General features: G+C 44.6%; 3 protein-coding genes across 5 annotated transcripts; all 3 read right to left on the reverse strand.

Moving 5' to 3' along the window:
- Nucleotides 1-2,592: 2,592 nt before the first annotated feature.
- LOC128754338 (cyclin-dependent kinase 4 inhibitor D-like) lies at nucleotides 2,593-5,048 on the reverse strand. The gene is made up of 3 exons (XM_053856878.1): nucleotides 4,874-5,048; nucleotides 4,416-4,564; nucleotides 2,593-3,517 (listed from the first exon to the last, which is right to left on the reverse strand). The coding sequence occupies exons 2-3, from the start codon at nucleotides 4,554-4,556 to the stop codon at nucleotides 3,179-3,181; spliced, it is 480 nt and encodes a 159-aa protein (XP_053712853.1). The 5' UTR covers nucleotides 4,557-4,564; nucleotides 4,874-5,048; the 3' UTR covers nucleotides 2,593-3,178.
- A 787-nt stretch (nucleotides 5,049-5,835) lies between these two features.
- Nucleotides 5,836-10,663, reverse strand: LOC128754106 (AP-1 complex subunit mu-2). Of its 2 annotated transcripts, none has more exons than XM_053856459.1 (12): nucleotides 10,502-10,663; nucleotides 9,276-9,432; nucleotides 8,748-8,815; nucleotides 8,134-8,264; nucleotides 7,922-8,069; nucleotides 7,597-7,723; nucleotides 7,392-7,534; nucleotides 7,205-7,276; nucleotides 6,968-7,126; nucleotides 6,773-6,898; nucleotides 6,498-6,573; nucleotides 5,836-6,398 (listed from the first exon to the last, which is right to left on the reverse strand). In XM_053856459.1, exons 2-12 carry the CDS (start codon nucleotides 9,394-9,396, stop codon nucleotides 6,373-6,375), a joined length of 1,197 nt encoding a protein of 398 aa, XP_053712434.1. In that variant the 5' UTR covers nucleotides 9,397-9,432; nucleotides 10,502-10,663; the 3' UTR covers nucleotides 5,836-6,372. The 2 variants fall into 2 exon arrangements, with proteins under 2 accessions (XP_053712434.1, XP_053712433.1); XM_053856458.1 differs by having other exon boundaries at nucleotides 5,837-6,398; nucleotides 10,426-10,656.
- A 2,440-nt stretch (nucleotides 10,664-13,103) lies between these two features.
- Nucleotides 13,104-21,833, reverse strand: LOC128754285 (low-density lipoprotein receptor-like). 2 transcript variants are annotated; one of them, XM_053856791.1, is made up of 18 exons: nucleotides 21,692-21,833; nucleotides 19,422-19,539; nucleotides 19,019-19,141; nucleotides 18,533-18,910; nucleotides 18,060-18,182; nucleotides 17,866-17,985; nucleotides 17,454-17,576; nucleotides 16,874-17,002; nucleotides 16,635-16,806; nucleotides 16,212-16,439; nucleotides 16,022-16,140; nucleotides 15,815-15,954; nucleotides 15,573-15,714; nucleotides 15,344-15,496; nucleotides 15,145-15,279; nucleotides 14,283-14,327; nucleotides 14,035-14,195; nucleotides 13,104-13,957 (listed from the first exon to the last, which is right to left on the reverse strand). In XM_053856791.1, the coding sequence occupies exons 2-18, from the start codon at nucleotides 19,465-19,467 to the stop codon at nucleotides 13,919-13,921; spliced, it is 2,376 nt and encodes a 791-aa protein (XP_053712766.1). In that variant the 5' UTR covers nucleotides 19,468-19,539; nucleotides 21,692-21,833; the 3' UTR covers nucleotides 13,104-13,918. The 2 variants fall into 2 exon arrangements, with proteins under 2 accessions (XP_053712766.1, XP_053712765.1); XM_053856790.1 differs by having other exon boundaries at nucleotides 19,417-19,539; nucleotides 21,692-21,827.
- Nucleotides 21,834-22,663: the final 830 nt, after the last annotated feature.

The raw sequence follows: 22,663 nt of genomic DNA on the forward strand, positions 1-22,663 counted from the left end.
AAAAAGGAAAGAAATGTTCATCCACCTGCAGGATGGTGCAGGAGTGATGTTTTGTTATTTACGTTTACTCTTTTGATGCTACATTTCTGCTGAGTAAAGCACTTACTTTGTTGCTGACTTGTCCAAATATCGATTCATGTCTCAAGCTTGCTTCAACACAGTGGTTATTTAGGTTTACGTTGCTTGTGTCTGCTGCAAACATCACACAAGTTCCTGGATGCAGTGCGACAGGGAGATATTTAATGACTCGGTCACCATCCTTCTTAACCGATCGGCCACTTGACCCATTCTGTTTGCCAGAAAAAAACAGGCTTTTATTTTGACAAATGTCCGTCTGAAGTCCAAATACCATTAGCTTCACACAAACCTGCAACAACAAAAAGAGGTTATGAAGCGTCGTGTTCCAGCTTGTTCAGTTTTTTACAAATTGACATTCTTGTTGTTGGGGAGAGTGAGACACATTCTTCGCGTGGATCTCTCAGCTTGTCCGAGGAATCGCCTAGAATAACCTGTTAATCATTCCCTGGGTGTTTTCAGAGCACTTCACGAGGAAGTGGTTCAGGGGTTTTGGAAGGTGAAGATGCTGACGTCATACCTCCAAGACAATAGCGAGGTCCTGGCTGCTGTTCATGTCAGATGGTATCGCTTGTCAGCTCCAGGGAAGACTGTTTCGTACATGTACTGGCAGAGGTATTTTACAGGGCACTGACCGACATATCTCCATCTTGTTTTGACAGTGAAGTGAAGCGCTGCTTCTTTTCTACCCGACCTCCTCCACAGAAAGACACATCGATGTGGGGGCCAGTGATGGCCTCTTAAAGCTTAACTGGGGTTACATATTGACACCGGATGGCGTCTCAGTTTTGCAGAGTAAATCATGCACTTCACTTCTGGGTCAAGTTTTAAAACATTTTAGTTACTGACTTGTCATCAACTCCTCCGTTGTTGGAAAACCATGTAGTAGTAGAGTAGTCCATGAAAATCACATTAAAAATGGACATAGGCATTGTGTTTTGCTCTGCACTGGCTTAGCTATACTTGTGAGGACCAGTTCATGGAAACACACCTACCACCAGCATATCAATCCTAGTGAGGTCAAACTTTGGGGAAAACACCTTAGGCGTTTGTGGGGCCCCTTTTGCTGGACCCCACAAGGTTAAGCCTCAATTTTTTGGATAAGGGCTTCAAAAATAACTTGGTTGTTATGATTAGGTTTCAGTTTGGTTCAGAGTCCTGGTTACGGTGAGCCATGTGTTTTGGATGGTTAGGTTTAGGGTGAGAGGCTGGGGAAAGGATTATGGCAATGAGCAGACCGCAAAAAGATGGTGCGACAATCCTGTGTGTGTCTTGTATGCACCAATATTTGACAAGAGACTGATCTTGTGAGGACGTTTTGCTTTGTGAGGATGTTTAAAAAGTCATTACAATTGGGTCTAGGTTTGGTTCAGAGTCCTGGCTTAAGGTAGCCATGTGTTTTGGCTGGCCAGGTTTATGTTGAGAGGCTGGAGAAAGCATTATGGCAATGAGAGGTCCTGACAATGACAGATACCAACGTGTGTGTGTGTGTGCATGTCCACCTGATCATGCGCTGACTTTGAATTTTCTTGTTTACCTCACAGTTTTGTTGCCATTGCTCATATCCCTCCAGCCTGCAAACAAACGTGCACATTGTCACAAAATACGACAGCACACACACACAGACACGCCCACGCGAGAGCTCCTCCAGTTGAGCTGCTGATGTGAAACAGGTTCACTGTCGTCCTTTATACGACTTTGTTTTGGCGCTGTACCTGCAGTTCTCTGTGGTTACGAGTCTGTGTCACCGCAGGTATCCTCTGTCCATTCAACCTGCCTTGTGTAAACTGGGCTGCTGCACTGAATGGGCTTTATGTCATGAGAACTCCAGTGAGCTGCTGTGAACAGGCTTGCCATTGATGGTGAGAGCAAAGGGAGGCGACAGAAAAAAACAAACGTGACTTGACCAGGTGAAGAAGATGTGCACAGTTGATTGAATATATATGTAATTTAGCCCCGCCCCTAACCACGAGCACCCCACGGGGAGGGAGTGTCTCCTATGAGCAGCAGGTGACTGATTCCAAACGGTTTGCTTTGTCATCGTGACGAATGTTACAGGGATCATGGGTGAGAGGCTGTAACCATACAGCTCACACGCCCGTCACGATCACAGATGTAACTTACACGGCAAACCTACTAGCCTTCACGGAATCTTCTCCCAAGACATAATACATAACCCACCCCTAAAGCTGAACCCAAAATGAGTCCTTACCCTTCCTACTAAACCGTCCCTCTACATTGAACATACACATCTTCAGTCAGGCGTTTCCTCTCTGCCAACAACAAGCACATGAGTTGCAGCTGGAATGCAGAGAAGACAGTCACCATACACTGAGGAAAACTCCTGGGGAGAGTACTGAAATGTATATACGCTCATGAAAAAAATAATTTTGTTTTGAAACACTAACACAGTGACATGTGGGCAAAAAGATAACACAGCTGGAAGAAAACAGATGTAAGGTTCCACAGTAGCAATGAGTGAAGGAGTCACTTGAGAATTCAAATCAGTGTCCACACTTTATTTTGTGCTTTCATCTTCAAATGGTAAAACGAACCACTTCACTTTAGTATTTTGTATAAATAACAATTTCAAAAAAAAAAAAAAAAAAAAATCACGATAACTGCTGGTATTAATGACAACAACGTCACAGGAATATAAACATAACAATAAATAAGTCAATTGGAGTTCTAAGTTCATTTCTAACACAGAAACAACTATGCAAAAGCAACGTGAGTGCACCATTTCAAGTTTTGTTAAAGCAAAAACATCAAAACATTGAATTCATCAGGTTCATAACTCATTCATAACTCATAAAAATATCATTAATGCTAAACACTGGGGCTGTGAACTATCTACAAATGTGCACTCCCACATGTCAGGGAAATATCGTGTAAATAAGGTGCCGAAATCGCACTGTGCAAAAGAGGCGTCGACTGTATTTAGTCGCCCACTGAGCAGAAGCTGCCAAGACCGAAGTCCTGATTCACATATTCATGTCGAGCCACTAACAACAAAATATCCTTTACACAGCAAGAAATTCAAGTCACCAGGTCTGAAGAGAAATGGTGGAGGTGAAGCTCGACCAGGGGTCGGGGGTGCGGACTATCTGAGCAAGTCAATCATGTCGGGCATGTTGGATGCCCGCGCCACGTCGATGGCGCTCTGCCCGCTGGCGTTGCAGTGCTTGAGGTCAGAGCGTGGTGCCAAGAACTCCACCACCTCACGATGACCTTCCCAGATGGCGATGTGAATGGGCAAGGCGCCATTCTTGTCCGGGATGTTCACCGAAGCCCCAAACTCCACCATGACCTGCAGTGTGTCCAGGAACCCGGTGCGGGCTGCGTCATGGACCGGAGCGATGCCATGCCGATCCTGGACGTTGGGGTTTGCCCCTTTCTTTAAGAGTAGACGCGCGATTTGAGGGCTCCCCATCATCATCACCTGCAGACCACATGACAAACCACAACTTTAATGAGGAAAAGTAACAGTTTCTTTTGATAAAAGACTTACACTTCATAACCGATGTTTCAGTAAATTCATTTTTTTTATTTCTAACAACTCAAGTTTTTACATTAAGTCAGAGAAGTTTTCGATTTTGAAATTCACACACTTCAGGGAGGAGCAAACAGACACATAGGTTGATTAAAAGGGGAAGCAAAGTGATTCAAACAAATTCTTCTTTTCCAACCTTGCTAAAGAGAGATGTTCCTCTGCCAGAGAGGAACTGAAAGATCTCTGGTCCCATCCAAAATCTGGCCAATTGATTATATAATAGATACCACAGTCACCTTCACCTTCTTCTACCGCTTATCCGGGGTCGGGTCGCGGAGATACCACAGTCAGATTTTTCCTATTGCCTCTCCATTATTATTATTATATTATTATACTATTATTATTACAACAGACTATTTAGACACAGCAACAAAAACAATTTACAAAATAAAAGGCCGTATAAACTGTTTATGTTAGTTTCAGCAGCACTGAATTTTCCTGTCACATAAAATAACAAATCGTATGTTTGGAAAATGAATTGATTTGACATTTTAAAATCATATATATATATATATATATATATATATATATATATATATATATATATATATATATATATATATATATATATATATATACTTGTTATGCATGAGAGGATATGATTATACACAGAATTTTTACAAAGCAAAAAGGCGAGGAAACCTCCCGGTAATTCACCAGGGACTGAATGTAGCATATCTTATTATTATACAGGTATTACTCCATTTCATTACTCCTCCGGTTGCACCTAAATGGGATTAAATCCAATAACCGCCGGGTGGAGAGAAGTTTCCGCAGTCGTCTTTACCTGCAGAGCTGTTCTGCCGAACTCATTGAGCGTGTCCGGGTGCACCCTGCTGTCCTCCAGGATCCGCTGCACCCCTGCGGTGTCTCCTCTGGCTGCCGCCGCTGTTAACGCTTTACCGACGTCCATCTGACTCTGGACCATTTCTCGACCTGCCGGTGCCGCACACAACATGACAGCCATTGTGCGTCAGAGGAAGAGAAATGCAGGAAGAAGAGGCGGCTAACTGGCTCGACTTCGACTCGCGTAGGCAGCGGATTGTCATAAGACAGTTCGGCTCGTACCAAAGTGTTTTGTTACAAACCACTAGGTTATTAAGAAGTCTTTCAAACGTTTCTTAACAGATATTAATAGGAACCGCAACCAGCACAGGAGCGTTGTACAACTAGCCGGTATGACAGAGCTAACCCGGCTAATGCTAACAACACAAATAATGCTAGCAGACAGCTCAAAAGCCTCACCTTGATCGATTCGTTTGGCTCTGCGGTGCCGCCCAGGTTACTCCCGCTGCTTCTTCAATAGAACACCGTTCAAATTTAGTCCGACCAAGCACAGATTAAAAGTATTAGTCAAATACATTTGCGCGCTGAGATCAAACAGCTCTGTCCTGCGGTCTACAATTTACAAACATTGCGAGAACCTGGTGTCGACCAATCACAGCGCAGCAAGGGGCGGTATTTTTCCTTATATGATGAAAAGGACGGCGTTTCATGGCTGTCACGGTGGCAACAATAGCAGCGGACCAATCAGAGGGCGCGGCCGAGAAAGCGGGCGATTTGTATACGTTGATGACTTCAAAGGAATCTCATTGACGGTTCTGACCTTTGGAGCCTGACGGCCACGTCTGACGTGCTAAGTTATTCACCGATTCTCCCAGAAATGACAATGAAATTAACCGTTTGATTGCATTTGGCGATGCGAGAGATGGCAATCCAGAATATTTTCTGATGTGCCGTACAAAGTACGGCAACCATCTTTTTTATAACGCAATTCAGATGCGGTTAAAACGCACTTTTTTGTTTCATAATGAGAAATTGAACGAGAGGATTGTGAGATGACGCCACGCATCTCGACTCGGTCAGCTCGAACTTGGTCCACGCAATGATCAGTCGAGACTCAGGTGGCGATAACAGCAGTGAGACAAAAGTAGAAACAAATATTTAATGACTAATATACTAATGTTCAGTAAGTGTTTTGGTAAGAAAATGAGTTAGACAAATTAGCTGCCTTTTTCGGTTTATATTTGTAGGTTTAAAAAACTATTTTATTGACACCTGGTGGCGGAATCGCAGATTGCAATTTTTTTTTTTTAAACTCTAAATCTTTAACTTCACTTGGAACAAACAGACTCACGTATAAACCATATATTTATTGTTGGTTCAAAATAAATGCACCCAAAAACATAACATTAATTGTCAAAATATCGTGAATCACCCAAAAACAAAAACTTGGATGTCAAGGCACCAAAAATAGTGATCATGTGCTTGTGTTTTATTTGTTGTGTGCATTACGTGTATAATTATTTCCAATTCCACTATAGCAAATAAAAAGCAATGAGGTTTCAAAGAAAAAAAACAGACTGCTCCTGTGTAATGAATGAGAAGAATCTACATCAAAATCCCAATAATGTCAAAAACTACACATAAATGTCTCCATCAATCATTTGGATTTATTACTACACAAAAGACAAATTATGATGCTCTAACACATAACATTATTTCTCCTGTAAACACTCAATATAGCAGTCAAACTTCTAAAACAAATTCTAGCAAAGTTAAACACCAGCCAAAAAATATACTCTAAATAAAATTTTCTTTTCATTGGATAAATTACTTGGTGTATTTAACAGTAAAATCAACTTCAGATATCTGAAAACCTGTGCATGGTATGAAATAGAACTGATGAAGTTCCCAAGACAATCCTTCAGTCCGGTTTGAGGCGTGATGAAAGCTGGATTTATTCACACATTAGTGCGCAGTTGATAATCTGAATTAGAAAAAGGGGGGGGGAGTCACTGGTTAACACTTTTTTGTTTTGCACAAATGGATTTGGAGCAACACTGAAGTCCCTTGGACGAAAACGTACCTCCACTCTGTGTAATGTAGCGCACCCAGGGCAACGCCTGGTAACCGCTCTTCTCAATGATCTTCATGTACCGCACCTAAACAGGGGCAGATTTTAAAAACTTGTTGAGGCAGGACGCACTAATGTGCCACTCTGAGCTAAAAAAGACCAGACCACGTTCCGCCACGTCATTTTTAAAGGCAAATTCCAAACTTACGGCTTTATTTTCTTTTCATTTACAAGGCGGTCCTAGATTTTTCAGGCATGAAGCTCTTCAGAAACAGCGATGACCCTACCTGAATCCCAGAGACAGTGAAGTACGGGATTTCAAATTTGACGGTGATTGGAGGTTTTCCTTCCAGTTCATCGTTCTCCACACTCGGGAGACCGAAGTGAGCCCTCATCAGAAACTCTTTCCCTCCCTGAAACCATGACCAAACAACACTTAGACGGCAACACTTGACAGGAAAGGCGGTTCAAACATGTCTCACCGGGAAAGACTTGATAGTCCACACCACAAGGTTCTTCTCGGGCACGTATTTGGCATGTCCTGTGCTGGTTTTGAACTTGGGAGAGTCTGCGTCACTCGGAACTGGGACCCTCACCTCCACGTTGTTCGCAACAGATTGTTTTTTAAATTGTCCTTTTGCCTGAAAGTCACAGGTTTAAATGTTACCTCCAAACTTTGTGACTTAACCACAACAAAACTTAGAGACGTGTCTCAGCACCTTAACCATGATTTCCACTCTGCTGTGCGAGAATTTCTCAATGACCGACTCGATCCATATTAGAGGCTTCACCTGCAACAACAGAGATGTTTTTCTGTTTTTTGAAGCATTTTGTGTGAACAAAAGACCACGACTGGTCTGACCAAAACCATTCAGCCTCCGGTGCCTGTGAAGAAGTTAAACTCACATGAGTGTTAATGCGGTAAGACATGAGCTCCGACTCCCCATCAGGAGGAATAAAGGAGATGGTTCTGTCACTCTCAAATCGTGAGAGACGAACACACTGGTGGAATTTGACATCCTCCATCACCACCGTCTTCCCCTTGTCACCTGGACACAAAGCCCGATCACCGCTTGATTGTTAACCAACAAGTCACTTAGCCACAACTTACGTCCAGTGAGGGCGAAGAGAACTCGATCATTGAGTCCCAATCGGAGTTCAGGCATCCCAGACAACATGGTCTTCAACTTGATGCTGCCCACAATGTCGCTGCTCATCACACTTCCATTGGCATTCACCTAATGACAACCACAGAAACCGTCAGAAGAAACTCTCCCGACACCTTCATTTATTTGTTCATTCAATTCCCCAGACTTCATCCCATGGGAAAGTTTACTGACAATAATGTCCACTTACAACTAGTTTTCAAAATTAAGGTTCACAAAATAATGAAAACGTCCTGATTTTGAAGATATAATTTGAGACCTAACACTCACCAGCACATTAATGGACTCAATGACATCGATAAAAACTTCATTCTTCTTGTACTTGATGCCCTCTGACCTCCAGGAGACGGCGTTGGTGACGGTGGTGGGCACTCTGGACTTGGCCACCTCCAGCTTGGTGCCCTCTTGAGTGATGTATCTGAAGAAGTATGCAACGTGACGTATATGGAAATGTTTCTGTGTGTGAGAGCGTCGAGTCTTACTCCTGAAGGATCTTTCCATCAGTCGTCTGAGGAAATCCAAAGTCCATCAACTCGTCCAGCAGCTCGTAGACGACCACAAAATTGTCTTGGATGCTCTCCTCCTCCAGTTCCTTAAAGTACTCTGTGAACACCTACATGAGAGACAACCTCATTTTCATCATAAGCTACAAAGAACAATACATTAAATACATGTTCACTCCGTCTTTCTGGTGCCAGTGTGGATGAAAAAGTCAAACAAAAAGGGTGAATTTTCTCCTCCACTCCTCCAGGCTCTTCAGGCCAAAGGGTCCTGGGTCAGCCTCTGGAACCTAAAGACCCTGTTTCACATGATGCCAAGCAGCAACAGCAAAGTCTCAAAGTTTAGAATAGAAAGAATAGACCCAAAAAAGTGTTTTTTTATAAGTATGAGAGGTTGAAAGAGTGTTGTCTCTCTTTCCCTCTGTTTGGAACGGCACACAGAAAAAAACAGAGGTGCTTTGGGGTCAGGTAATTTCTCTCAGCTGGAGACACGACAGAGTTAAAAAGTTAAGATGGAGTTCTTCTCTACTGAGAACCACAAATGTTTCGCTTTGTGAACTTGACTCTGGTTCTAGGTGATGTGAACGGCACCATACCTCGACCAGCTTGTAGAGAAAGGAGTAGACAAGTGAGGCGTTGGAGTTCTTGTTTGTCGTGGCCACCACTGTGGAGTCGCTGAGTTAAGGCACACACAGAACGTAAGCTACCATTCAGATCTGTATTTTTTTTAACAGAATTTAGATCCTATCATTCGCTCCTCGCCAAACATCTGATAGCATCCATATTTCATTTTAAAAAACAGATGGATGAGATCTATCAATCCTTTCATGACTGGTGTGCTGACCAAGAGCTTTACTATAGTCAGACCAATGTTTCACATCAGTAAATGTGGAGGCATTTTACACACCTCTCTCCGTTTAGGAGAAAAGTTTGTCGACCCTTCCTGTTGTTATATCGGAGGATTCTTCAACCAAGGCAAAGGAGAGACTAATCCCGCTCAGAAGAATGGGTTTGGTTTCATCCCAACCAAATTTGATCCGTCAACGTGCTGTTCAGGGTGCAGCTATGATGTCAGTGAATCATTCAGATTACCTCACAAACATTCATTCAACACAGAAGGATACAATAGAGGTTGTTGTGCTTGATCCACATGAAGTGAACGTTGCCATGTGACATGACCGGACAGATGAGCCCTTCCTCCTCTGTTTGCATGAGCAAAGTCATGAAGTGGTCAATCTCAGCCATGTCCACGTCCCCTTTGTAATTCCGACAAATTAGCACCTGAGGGCAAAACAAAGTACAGTTGATAGAACAGAATAATATCAGGACGCGAAAATAAAATGTTTACACAAGCATGCAGTGAGATTAATGGGACATCAGGTGGCAGCAGTCCGGAGCAGGCAGACAGTTCTCTTCTAATTATTTGTGGACCAGATGGAACTGCAGAACTCCACCAAACTGTATTCATGTGTTCCTCTATCAATATTACCAGAAATGTTCTGCCCGTGGTTAAGTTCTCTAACAGAACTTCTGAAGATTTTTAAAAAGCAATTACAATGAACTAAACACCACTGAGCAAAAAGATAGCAGCAGAATTAAATATTAGATGAAAAATTATCAAAAGAAAAAAACTATATTGGGGAAAAATAGTACCATGGAGAAGAATTTTACCATGATGTATGTTAACCACCATGATATGACAAAAAAATGGGGGAAATGGCATTTGGAGCCATAATACTTTATTACAAAACTAATTAAAATACTGACACGTTTTAATTTTATATATATATATATATACTTTTATATATACTTTTCTAATGGTGCAGGAATTCAAACAAAGATAAAACACTTGGCGCTCGAGAGCTGCTCTAGATTCAACATCCCCGAGCTAATTCACAATGCGGCTGTTTGATTAAATACACATTATTCTGTTCAAACACACGCACGCACACACGCACGCACACGCAGAGTCGTCATTTGCCACACTGTCGTTTCAAACCAACAAATCAATAGGTCAGGAGTGATGGCTGCAGGACCTGTCGCGAGCCCTCTCTGACCGGAACTAGCGATTGTCGATCCGGAAGCAGGAAGTGTGCCATCGGCTCTGTCCCAAGTCTTCATTAATTTTTGACGACGTTATGAGTGTTTAACATTCAGAACATGAGCTAAAACAGCACACAAGTTGCAGGCAGTGAATCTTTGCTGATATGTCTCCATAAACGTGTAGTTGCAGACTTTGCAGAATCAAAATAAGAGCCCGTGAAGGGACCGTACCTTCCCCTTCAGGTCGAGCACGTAGATAGCAGAAGCAGACATCTTGGATGAGTTTACGATCTTCAGATGAACTAACCGGGTAAGTTATGGAGTCTATTCACTAGTTTGTCAGGGGTTGAGCCATCAAAAGCCAACAATATCTCCAGCGGAAGACGAGCACGGCGTCCAAAGCGTCTCTACGAGCCAGCGTTTCAGTGACGTCACGGCATCCAGGTAAAACATTCACCAGCCTCACCTGAGCGCTGGGGCGACAGGAGGTGTGCTGCTCAGTGGATCCACTAGGTGGCAGAGAAGGTTTGCAAATAAATATAGAGGCTGTCACTCGCGTTTGGGTCTGCGAGGCCGCCGGCAGCCGATCACTGCTAGTGTGAAAGGCCCCATCAGGGTATATCTGTTAAGTTTTGTTGAACACTTTCATAATAAATTATACTCATGCGATTATTATTATTATTATTATTATTATTATTTACCTATACAATTATTTGTAATATAAATTGCTATTATCTATACAAAAATATATATCTATATTATCTGTTGAATTATAACTGCATATATTTTATTTATTTATTTTGACGTATGTTTATACACTATGGGTATTTATTTCTCGCGCGTTTTTTTTTTTTTTTTTGTGGACGTCTTTGATGTTTGTTGTGTATCTCTGATGTCTTTGGTATGTGCGCCAATAGCTGCTCTGACATATTGAATTTGCCCACTGTGAGACTATAAAGGATATCTATTCTTACTTCACTGCAGATACATTTCTTGTGTTGGCTTTGAACTATCTTGCACAGCCACAACGATGTATTCACCTGCCTGCTCTTTTTATTTGTATTTGAACATACTTCCATAATGGTCTGCTGAAACAGACACAGCAGTGTGTGAGTGCGCACTTAGTGACGAGTGACTCGCCTAAACTCCCTCCCTTTTTCCACACACACACACGCTCTGTTCTTATCAGGTTTATTTAATGAGTCACAGCCAGAAAGAACAAAGACAGATGACACTTTAAACAGTGATATCAGCAGCATCAGAGAAGTAAATACAGTACGACCTCGGATCGTATAGTGCTCATAGTTGATTTACGCTCTACTGCCGGAGTATCAGCCAAGGCACACACTGTCATAGTGGGTGTGAAGGGAGGATGGCCAGGGGAGGGTAAGGTGCGGCAACCCCTGATGGAGAATGCTGACATGATGATGTGGGTCGACAAGCACATCATGTTATGCTGGTGCATTGTGAGAAAAGTGGCCTTCATTTACTGGCTGTCCAGCTGAGCCCAGCGTGCGAGACTTGTGGGAGTCTGAGGTGTCTGGTGAGCACTGACTCTTGAAGCAGTCCATCTTGGACGGATCCGGTTTAATCTCCACGCAGATCTCAGCCCTGATCTCCCACTGAGATGGAGAGCTTGTTCTCCAGCTTGTCGGGCCTGAGCTGGTTGTCAAGCGAAAGTCAAGCATCGCTACGCATCAGGTGTTGTGTTTCCTGGTTACTGTGGACACTCCTTCTATGCTGACGACTCGGTGGTGTGAGGCTCATCTCCTCCCTCTGGTCCTCCGCCATCCAATGGTTGTTCAGCATCGCCATGCAAATAATGAGGCGAAGACACGGATGACATCGCCGAGTCATCAGTCACCTGAGACGCAGGTGTACCTTCCTGATGTCTCGTGGGTATCACAGCAACACCGGAGCTCATTAGTGCATCAACACAGGTGGTCATGATGCTCGTGATCAACAGGGTTTTGTAAATACACTTTCACCCTTCTGTGATGGGCAAAAAAAAAACATTCTGATGTGGGTCTCAGGTGAAACCCAGGCACCTCTGACACCTCTGCCCTGGAATGTGGATCCCAGTTCCTGACAAGCAACATGCCACAGAATATGCTGACTCACATATTCGTCATGGAGACTCGTCTGACAGTGACTTGACCTTCACGCTCTTTTCTTTTTTCAAATCTATATTAGGGATGTTTTTATAATTGTGCAGTGTTCCACCCATAGTCTTTATCTGGGAGGAAGAATGCACTATGAGCTGGATTGAATGCTTTTGGACTTGTGCGTCAGGGAAGTTCTACATTGTGGGTTTCCAAGTTGTTGCTCTGTGTGCGCACTTGTTCCCCTTTCGCTTTGCATTCTTCCATGTTGAGCTGCACTCTAGTCTGCATCAGTTTATTGAATAAAAAGTCCCATTGACAGCTAAACAGGAAACCAGTTTTAACCCCTCCCAGAGTGACAGGGACAGTGTGTAGTCTGGAGACCGTAGCTCTGACTAGTTTAGATTTCAAATCCTGCAGACCAGAGGTGCAGCTTGGACACAAAGTTAAGACAATTTGGACACCTACAGTTGGAGTTTTGATGGAGGCCGATAAGCCGTTGCCCCAACTCACTTTGTGATTACTCAGCAGTTTTACGCTACAACTGCGGAAATAAAAACAGTCGGTGAACTAACAAAACAGGAGAAAAGGAGAGTGACTACGTGTTAAGCACAAAGAATTGTCACGATTGCGACTCGCATCCACTGCACCACACCAGCATTTTCCTGAAAGTGTCAAGTGAAATTCAGCATTGTCTGATCAATAAAGTATGTGGGAGGAAATCCAGCCATCTTCTAGATCAGTCGTGTTTCACAAAAAAAAAACTTCTCACAGAGACAAGTTGATATGGTTTTATTTATAAAATAAAAAAAACAAACAAACAAATACAACTTAAATCAACCACTGTGCATTAGACGACATTACTTTTGTGCCCTCGACTTCATGTGCACAAAAAATATCGATGGAAAATAAATTAAAGTGAGCCACAAAACAGAGTCAAACATGTTCTACAGTGCATGGTTGCTTTGGTCCTTCCAACACCAATAACTCAACAGGCCTTTGAAGTGTAAATACCTGCTATGCAGACTCTCCTACAGTAAGCATCAATAAATACATCTCTCAATGACAATTCTTTAGCCTTCACATTCATAAATGTAAAAAAGAAGAGACAGGTGAAATTAGGAGTGTTTACAAAAATATTTACAGTGTATTTACAGCAGTTTCTTCTTTGCAGTTACTGTAACCTTCATTGGTCTTCATGAAACATGAGCAGCACAGCAGAGACAAGCAGCTGAGACAGACAGGGGAGGAAATCTGTTCAGCGTACAAATGGGAAGCGAATGAAGCTGGAGGAAAGTGCCTCCCGCTTCAAAAACCATCAGGCAATGACGGTGAGGTCATCCAGTTCAAGGCCTTCATGTAAACCCAGTGAAGAAAACCACTGGTGTGGCTGGAAGGCACAGCAGCATCAAGACCCGGCGGTCAATTCAAGTTAAAAACACTTCTGAGATGGCTTCAAACCTGCAGTCAAGTTCTGCAGCCAGTTTTCACAGGAAACCTGGACGGCACAGTAGTGAGGTCACACGTTCGCCACAGAACTGGGTCACTGGTGAAAAAGGGGATTGTTGAGCACGGCGGTGTTTGTGGCATTTTTCCTTCCATCAGCACTTTCTGGTGCCACTTCATGCAGAATCCACGTCGTCCATGCTCAGCACTTGCCTCTGCTCAACACAAACCAGTTTGTTCAATGTCATTTCCCCCTCAAAGCAGTCGTCCCATCACGCCACATCAACGCTACCTCCGGATAGACGTAGCCCTCAGGATCATTCCGACAGATGTGCACTTCATCTTCTGTGGTTTTCTGATAGACCGGGTTCTCAAAGTGGATGGTGTTGGTGTTCCTGCGGCGCCAATGTCTCCACACAAACAAGGCCCCGAAAATCAGCAGAGACAGAACAGCTGGAGAGAGAGAGAGAGAGAGAGGGGGAAAAAAAAAAGTCTAGTATGCGCATCAGCAAATGTGCAGAGTTTAACAAGGCGATTTACCAAGCGGCACCACGACGTAGACTGCGGTGGAGTGGGTGGACCCGTCTGGAAAAGAGTCAAGTGTGCGCTTTAAGTGCAAGGCTAATGACTGAAATGGCATGAATTAGGTCGAGTAAAAGTACAAAGCAGCTTCATAAATACAGTTGCTGGTCTAATCCAGTCGTCCCCAAACTTTTTATCACTGCAGACCGGTCAACACTTGACAATTGGAACGTGGCCCGGGGGGTATGAAGTTGCCACATTGACCCATCATATAAGGCCTCTGCATGTTTGTGTGCCTGCTAAGACTCAAACTCTGCTCCTCTCGACCAGTGCTCTAACGCTCCGACTCTGGTCGCTATGGTAACGTTTAACACGCCGTCAAAATAGCATGCAGATACACCTCAAAACCCAATAAAGTGCCTGAAAATTTTAAATCACCATATGGTTAAATCAATGGGAGCCCTGAGCTTGTTTCTCTGCAACAAGACGGTCCCATCTGGGAGTGACAGTAGATGGCCGCGATAAATCCATATTTCAAGTACGACTCCTGGTATTGTTTGTTAAAAACATCACAAGCTCTTCTGTCCCTTCACTGAGCATTTTCCCCTTTGCAAAGAATGTGTAGTTTCCTACACATTTTTCAAGTTTGTGGGTTAAAGTTTGGCTTTCAAGTGACCGAGGATTAACCCAGAGAAGCCATCATTTTTCAAAATAAAAGATCCTTCGGACTCAGATAATACACAAAACGGAAATAATTATTTCTTGTGCGGCCTGGTACCAATTGACCCGGGGACCACTGGTCTAATCCATTCAGGTTATTTAGCAAACATATGACCCAATTGTAGCCATTTCCAGGTTGCAATTTAACAAAAGCATTTACCATTAAATTCAGAGTTTTTTTGCACAGCAGCTCTTGTTACTGCAGCACTTCTGGTTGTTGCTGGAGCACTTTTGGTTGTTGCTGCAGGTTTGACAGCGGGAGCCCTCACGTCAGGCACGGCTGCATCAGGAGCTCCTGAGTCAGAGGGGAGCGTACGGTTAAAGCCGACCACACAACTGCAGGTGATGGAGACAGCTACCTGCCACACAGCTCCTCAAGTCGTCCCCCATGGTCATGTGGTCAGGACAGGCACAAGTGTATGTGGGAGAGTACAGGTTGATGGCTGGAGCGGGCAGACACAGGAACTCACAACCTCCCGTCGTACTGTTGCCCACGTCGCACCAGTTACGGGCTAAAAAGCAAGAGGCCAGACTTAAAACAAAAGGTGGTGCGACAGTACTGTGTGTTAAGGTGGGCTTTCAACATACCCAGCGGTTGTTTGAGTTTGTGGATAAGAACAAGGTCTTCTGGGTGGTTCAGGTCTATAGCCAGTTCTGTGATGTCCTTGCCCGTCTGACGATTGGCACTGAAAATGGCGCCGTTCGAGAGGTCGCTCCAAAATACCTTCTCCTGCGTGACAGGTGCAAGAAAGGTCACAATGGTGTCGAACAAAGTCATTCGGCTGAAGACATCGACAACATGGGACCATCAACCGAGGTCTCCAGCTCACCTCAAACACGTCGAGGGACAGCGGGTGTGCCAGCTTCTCTTCACTGTGAATCAGTGTGTGTCTGGTGCCACCGTTCACATCCACACTGGACAGTGTGTGCAGCTTGGAGTCCACCCAGTACAGACGCTGATTCTCCATGTCTGAGAGAGTGGAGCAGGAAACATGAGGGAGTGATCGCCGCTCAACGTCAGTCGTGCTGACGCGTACCGAGGGTGATGCCGTTGGGCCAAGCGATGTTGTCCGTCACCAGGGCGATGCGACTGGCGCCGTTCAGACCACACTTCTCGATCTTGGCCTCGTCACCCCAGTCAGTCCAGTACATGAAGCTGACAGTCACACAGAATGAGTCATGTAGGGGAGACAGGTGGAGGGAAGCGCTGCATGGTGACCGTCTTACTTATTGACAGGATCCACTGCAATGGCTCTGGGCTTCTGCAGATTCTCTGTGATGAGGGTCTTTGACTTCCCGCCGTCTACCGTTGCTACAGAGATGGTCTTCAAAACACCGTCGGTCCAGTAGAGGTTTCCGTGGATCCAGTCGACTGCAATGCCTTCTGGGGCTTCAAGCCCGCTGCTGATCACTGGCATGTGGTTCAAAAAGTGACCGGCAAGGTCGAGCTTTGACCTGAGGAGGACAGAATTCAGTCACTTTGGATTGTAGCCTCCAGCTTCATTTAAAAAAAAAAAAAAAAAAAAAAAACTATAATAATAATAATTTTGGAAATCTGCGGCAAAAATCTGCTGGTTATACTCCGCAGACGTTTGAGTTAATTCAAGGTTTGGGACACTTCACCAAAAAGCGTTAAACACTTTGACCCACCTGAAGATTTTCTTCAGCGACAGGTCAGACCAAAAGATGACTTTGTTGGACATGTCCACGTCCAAAGCCACCGTGTTCTTCAGCTGAGGAATCAGACGGACATATTCCCTGCGGTCCACCGACAACTTCCTGATGTCGTGCTTGTTGGCGAAGTAGAGGGTGGCCACCGCACCTAGAGCAGAGGGAGGGGGTTAGCCGCTGGTGTTGGCTCGCTGACATGCGTCCCGTGAAATACTTACCGGATATAGCCTTGCAGGTCTGGGTGGCTGGATCGATGGAATAACCGTTGTCACACTCACACTTGTAGCTCCCTGGCAGGTTAGTGCAGATCTGAGCGCAGATGTCTGGGTCAGCACATTCATCAATATCTGGGGAGAAACGGAGGAATAAATGCACAATTACATTTATTTTATTTACACGTTTTTCTGTTCTTGAACTGCATTTTCTTGCACATAGTTTTCTAAGCTCTTCTGTGTCACTTTTTTGCACTTTATAATATTTCTTTTTTTTATTATTTATTGTGATATGTTGTGTACAGAGCATGTCATGAGCACAATTTCCCTTGGGATTAATAAAGTTTTCTGATTCAATCCAGATTAAAGTCTGCTGATATTCTGCACTGATGGGTTTGCTTTAACTTAAAGTAAACTGCAGACCAACCAATTCCAGAACAAAGACGCTTTGGAAAATGAGAATTTAAATATTTAACACGGCATTTCCCAATGGATCCGACCCCCCTCACATGTTGCATTATTCAAACAAGGCGGAGATTCTCAACCACTGGAGCTCTGAAGTGTGACGCAAGTGCCCTCGGCTCACCGTCGCAGGTCCTCTGGTCGCTCTTCAGCGCGTATCCCGCATGACAGGAGCAGTTGAAGCCAACTTTCAGATCATTGCAGATGTGAGAGCAGCCACCGTTTGAAGACAAACACTCATTATTGTCTGGAGAGAGAAAAAAAAGGCGTTTTTTAAACTGCAGATACTGCGCTGAACATGAAACAAAAACCACAAATGAGAAAGAGATTCAATTACATCAGCAACATTCCAATTACTTGACCAAGGAGTCGTTTTACATTTCATTATTCATACAGCAAGTGACGCCCCTCCAGCATTCGACACGAGGCAGGAAAAATGCCAGCTACGGAACAATTTTATTCCATAAAATACATTTTTTCCCCTACTGATCACTGTCCCGAAGGTCAAAATTGACTTGTATGGAACTTGAACTCACCACACTCGCTGGGCTCATCCGACCAGTCACTGCAGTCCTTGTTGGTGTCACACACTTTCTCCATACTGATGCATTCACCACTGCTGCACTTGAACTTGTCCTGGCCTTCGCACACTTTTTCTGACAAACAAAGAAATGACTCTTAGAAACTGGATTCTCTCTGGTCTAGAGCGTTGAAGGATGAGTCCGGTCACCTCTCTGGCAGCCTAGCTCGTCACTCATGTCCTTGCAGTGGACGGTGTAGTCACACTGGTGGCTGCCAGGGATACAAGTCCCATCCCGACACTGGAACTCATTGGGACGACAGGTGGGATGACCTGCAGGAAGACCACATTTTAGAGAAACTGTAGTGTCAGCCAAACTCAGCATGACCAGTTTAAAAAAAAAAAAAAAAAAAAACTTCCAGGGCAAAATGAAACTTAGATTTAAAAAGAAACTTGACTTTATCACATAATTTACCAAAAACTAACTAATAAAATTATAGTAGTGTAGCGACGAAGCCCCATTCAATGGAAAAAAGTAAATACTGTTGTGTGTCAGCATGAGCCCACACAAGTAAATTGGTTGCAAGTTCACAATGCAGCTTGAGCATGGTGACCTTCTAAACCCTTCAGAAGACGAACATTAGTGGAATGTTTTCTTCAGTGGTTCAACGCAAAACACTCACTGCAGTCAGCTTCATCCGAGTGATCTTGACAGTCGGGACTTCCGTCACAGCGCCATGCAGCGTGGATACACTCGCCATCGCCACACTGGAACTCATGAACAGCGCAAGTGCTCTCCTTCTTCTTGGGTACGGTTCCCTGGCAGTTGGTTGGCCACTCGTCCGAGCCGTCCGTACAGTCCGGCTCCCCGTCGCAGCGCCACAGTCCAGGGACGCACACAGAGTTGTTGCACTGGAACGACCGAGTGTTGCAGGTGGGCTTGGGACAGGAAATTTCGTCTGACCCGTCGGGACAGTCGTCGTCTTTGTCGCAGACAAAGCTGAGAGAGATGCACTGACCGCTGGCGCAACGGAACTCGTCTGGTGTGCACGGTTTGGTCGCTGCCATGAAGAGGAGTCATTTAAGCAAGGTAAACATGACGCCGCATATTTACGCACTGTAAAGGTGGCCCTTATAAATACAAGTTCCAGTGAGGTCAGAACACCTACTGCAGTTTTTCTCGTCCGCTCCGTTGTCACAGTCCGCTCTGCCGTCGCATTGCCAGCGAATGGGAATGCACTGATGCAGAGGATCTCCACAGCTGAACTCCCTCTCTGTGCAGGATCTGGCACCTGATGACACCAAAGCAATACATTCACTGAGAGCCACCCAGGTGGAGGCATCACAGTCATCAATGCACTTGCAGGCTGAGGAATGTATGGCATTTAAAAATAACCCAAACATCCACGGTTAACAGCTGAAAAGCAAGTTTCTGCCGTCACTCTAAATTAAGGAGGGAAAAAAACCATGCCAAGTCCAATTTTGTTTCATCATAATGAATGTCATTTTCAGCTCTTAAAACATGAAACGGCACAGATGAAGTGCCGACTCAGCAAAGGCAACCTACTGCACATTTCAGGCAGCTCGTCGGTTCCATCTCCACAGTCGTCTGTTCCATCGCAGATCCACCTGCGACCGATGCACCGTCCGTTGGCACACTCTAGCTGTTTGGAGTCGCATGTGAATGCATCTGTTTTCCAAACAGAAAGAATGTTGAGGTTAGAAACTTGAAAAGCCCAGTCATGTGACCTGGCAGCTGCCGCCAAGCATCCACTCGCACTGCAGCCTTAAGAGATGGAAACATGGAGGACAGAACATGTCACACATCTGCTTAAAATTCAGGAGAACATGTGAAAACTTTCACTTTGAAAACTTCCTCTGCCACAACTGACCCCAGCAGTTTGGGCATTAGGCGACTATACTTCTCCCTCAAAGCACTGACATCAACAAGCAGGCACAAAGAGCATTGAACTACCCACGGTCAAATAGTTCCACACCGACGAAAACCAAGACGTAGACAGAAGGTCCTGAACTTTGACAGTCGCACTCCGAGCACAGATGCCAGCCACTAAAGACGAGTGGAGGCAGAAGTCGTACCAGACAGACCCATAACCATGTTAGCGGAAGGACTTCCTGCTTCAGTCACGTCTGTGGCCTGGTGGATCATGGCACATGTCTGACTGTCTCTTTAAGACAATAGCAAGGGAGGAGTCGAACCATCACACCACCAGTGGTGTATCAGTGCCAGAGTAACCACTGATGGCAAGAGTGAGTCACTCTCTCTGCAGGGTCTGAGATGGATGCAATGTTCATCTGTTCTTCATCAGCCATTGAGCACTTCAGACACTGTTACTCAACCATTTCACGTTTACCCATTCCTGAACAAGGGGGGGGGGGGCTTTCCAGGGAAAAACGAAAACTTTCCATTTAGTTTTGGTGAGAAAGAAGGGAAGATCATTTTTTCCCCAGGAGTCAGGACTTCTCAGTGGAGAAGGATTAGCATGAGGTTGAGCCAAAACTAGAGTAACCAAACTAAATTATGACCCGTCTTGCTGACTGAATGTCATTTCTTTTCATTATGCCATATCATTTTTGTTTAGTTCATTCAAAATACTAATCCAACACCTGTGCAATGCATTCATAGACAACACAAAAATGTGGACCATGCACTGAGGAAACCGGTTGGACAGATGTTAAGTAAAGTGGTTCAGCAACTGCACACCATCCTCTTCAGGGAGCACCTGTCGCAGCTGAAAAGGCGACGCGTGAGCAACACGCTGTCAATAAGTAACCAGCGATTGTACAGAATGTTGGCACTCCTTTTTCCTCAGAGTCAATAAAGCTCTGCACTTCCTGTGTGTGCCCGCTCTCTATGGCAGCAGATCCCACACTCTCACAGGTGTTAAACACAGAGCAGGGCTTCCAGGTGAAAGGAGAGGAAGAAGATGATGATCAAGTGGAGGCGGGGGCAGAAGAAAGGGGCGGAATATTAAGTTAACTGAACCAAATCAGGATGCGATACACTAGGCATAGGATTACTACTACTGCTGCTGCTTTAATTTAAAATCGAAGTGTGCATCTCGCCAGAATACCAGCAGAGGAGTCACCCTCAACAGCAAGACATTCAGTTCACTCATGTCATGGGGTTAGTCAATTAAAAAAAAACATTTATTGAATGGCTAAAACGGCAGTAAAAATTTCATATTGTACAGCTCACATTTATCACTTGGCAGTGCAGGTCAGGGGCCCCGATTAAAATAATAATAAAATAAACAGGTCCAATGTCAGTCTGGTCCAGCTTCTCCAGTCAAGCAACAGGTCACCCAACAACATTGTGATGTGCTACTTTTCAGGATTTACAGTCAGATCAATACACTTTCAGCTCAGAACATTCAGCATCTAAACAACACTTTTTCAGTTCGGCCAACTCAGAACACTAGAATAGAAGGGTTTTCCCCAGTGATGACAAAGTAAAACCCAATTATAATATCAATGCATAAAAAAAAAAAAAGTTGACAATCCCATACACTTGAGTGGAGAATGTAGATGCTGACCACTAACGAGAGGCAGGTGAATCCAGTCTCCGAAGGAATCACGTCTCTCCCCGCATCAGGGAGTTTGGCCGCGCCCTTCCTCATTAAGCGCATCTGCGTGCAATTTCAACCCGCCACCGTGGAGACTTCGAACTGCGCCACTCGCAACTATGGTGTGGCGCTTCAGGGGTGGCACAACGTGACTATCCGGTAGCTTTAAAGGGGACATAACTTGTCATGAAGGCTGCAACTCTGACCGGCTGCACATGGTGATGGCGGACGCGATAAGAGCATCGGCGCGAGTCTTACCGCTGAATGAATGAATGAGCATCAGCAGGCAGCCACATGCGCTGAGGGTCCTCCACATCCCAAACATGTCGCTCCTCCTGGCTACTCCGGCGTCGGCAGTGCTGTCCGCGGCTGACACGGCAGTAGAGGAACTGACAAGTCCCGCACACATTTGACCGCTCCACGACACAGGGGGCGTGGCCCCAGATAACCATGGGGCGGGGCTTTGGTGTATGGCGTGATGCTGCGCGGCCTGCTGGTGAGGCGGGGCCACCCCCGGTGCGTGTGCGCGTGCGTGTCGGTGACGTGACGAATGAATCGACAAAAAGTTTCTCCCGTCACTCAAATATGAAAATCAATTTGAATACCGAATTGAGCTAGTTTTTTTTTTTTTTTTTTTTTTTTCACGTCCGTGTTGATCTCCAAAAGCATTTCAACTATCATTTAACCAGATTTACAGTCACCTGAGGATGGTTAGGTCTGTTTCAAGCCAACACACATAGTCTCAGATGGGACCGCAGCAACACGTGTTTTCGGTTACCCAACCTGAGCATCACTTCTCAATGCCACAAGATGAACCAGACGCCACAGGTGAAGAGCACTTCCGTTGCTACGGTGGCACCGTAGGGCCCCTGCGTCACTAAAAATCACTATTGATCCTGGAAAAGCAATTACAGTACTTTTTAATGTATCGTTCAAAAATGAGGAAAACCCATATATCTATAATTTTCTTCAAATAATACCGGGTTTTTCTTCAGAATAAACGTTGATGTTGACTTATGAGCTGAAATATTTCGGCCCCATGTTAACATCTGATAATCTGAACAAAAGTGTATCACACAAACCACCTGTTTGTAGATGAATGAGCTGTGAAATATGAATACGATAAGTGCAAAGAAAGACAGATTTTTAATTTCTAATGACAGGTTTGAAGACAGCAGTGGTGAGGTGCCACACACTCATATTTGACAACTTATGTGTTCATGAATCGCT

The sequence above is a fragment of the Synchiropus splendidus genome, chromosome 2 (assembly GCF_027744825.2).
Source record: "Synchiropus splendidus isolate RoL2022-P1 chromosome 2, RoL_Sspl_1.0, whole genome shotgun sequence".
In the NCBI taxonomy this organism is placed as follows: Eukaryota; Metazoa; Chordata; class Actinopteri; order Syngnathiformes; family Callionymidae; genus Synchiropus; species Synchiropus splendidus.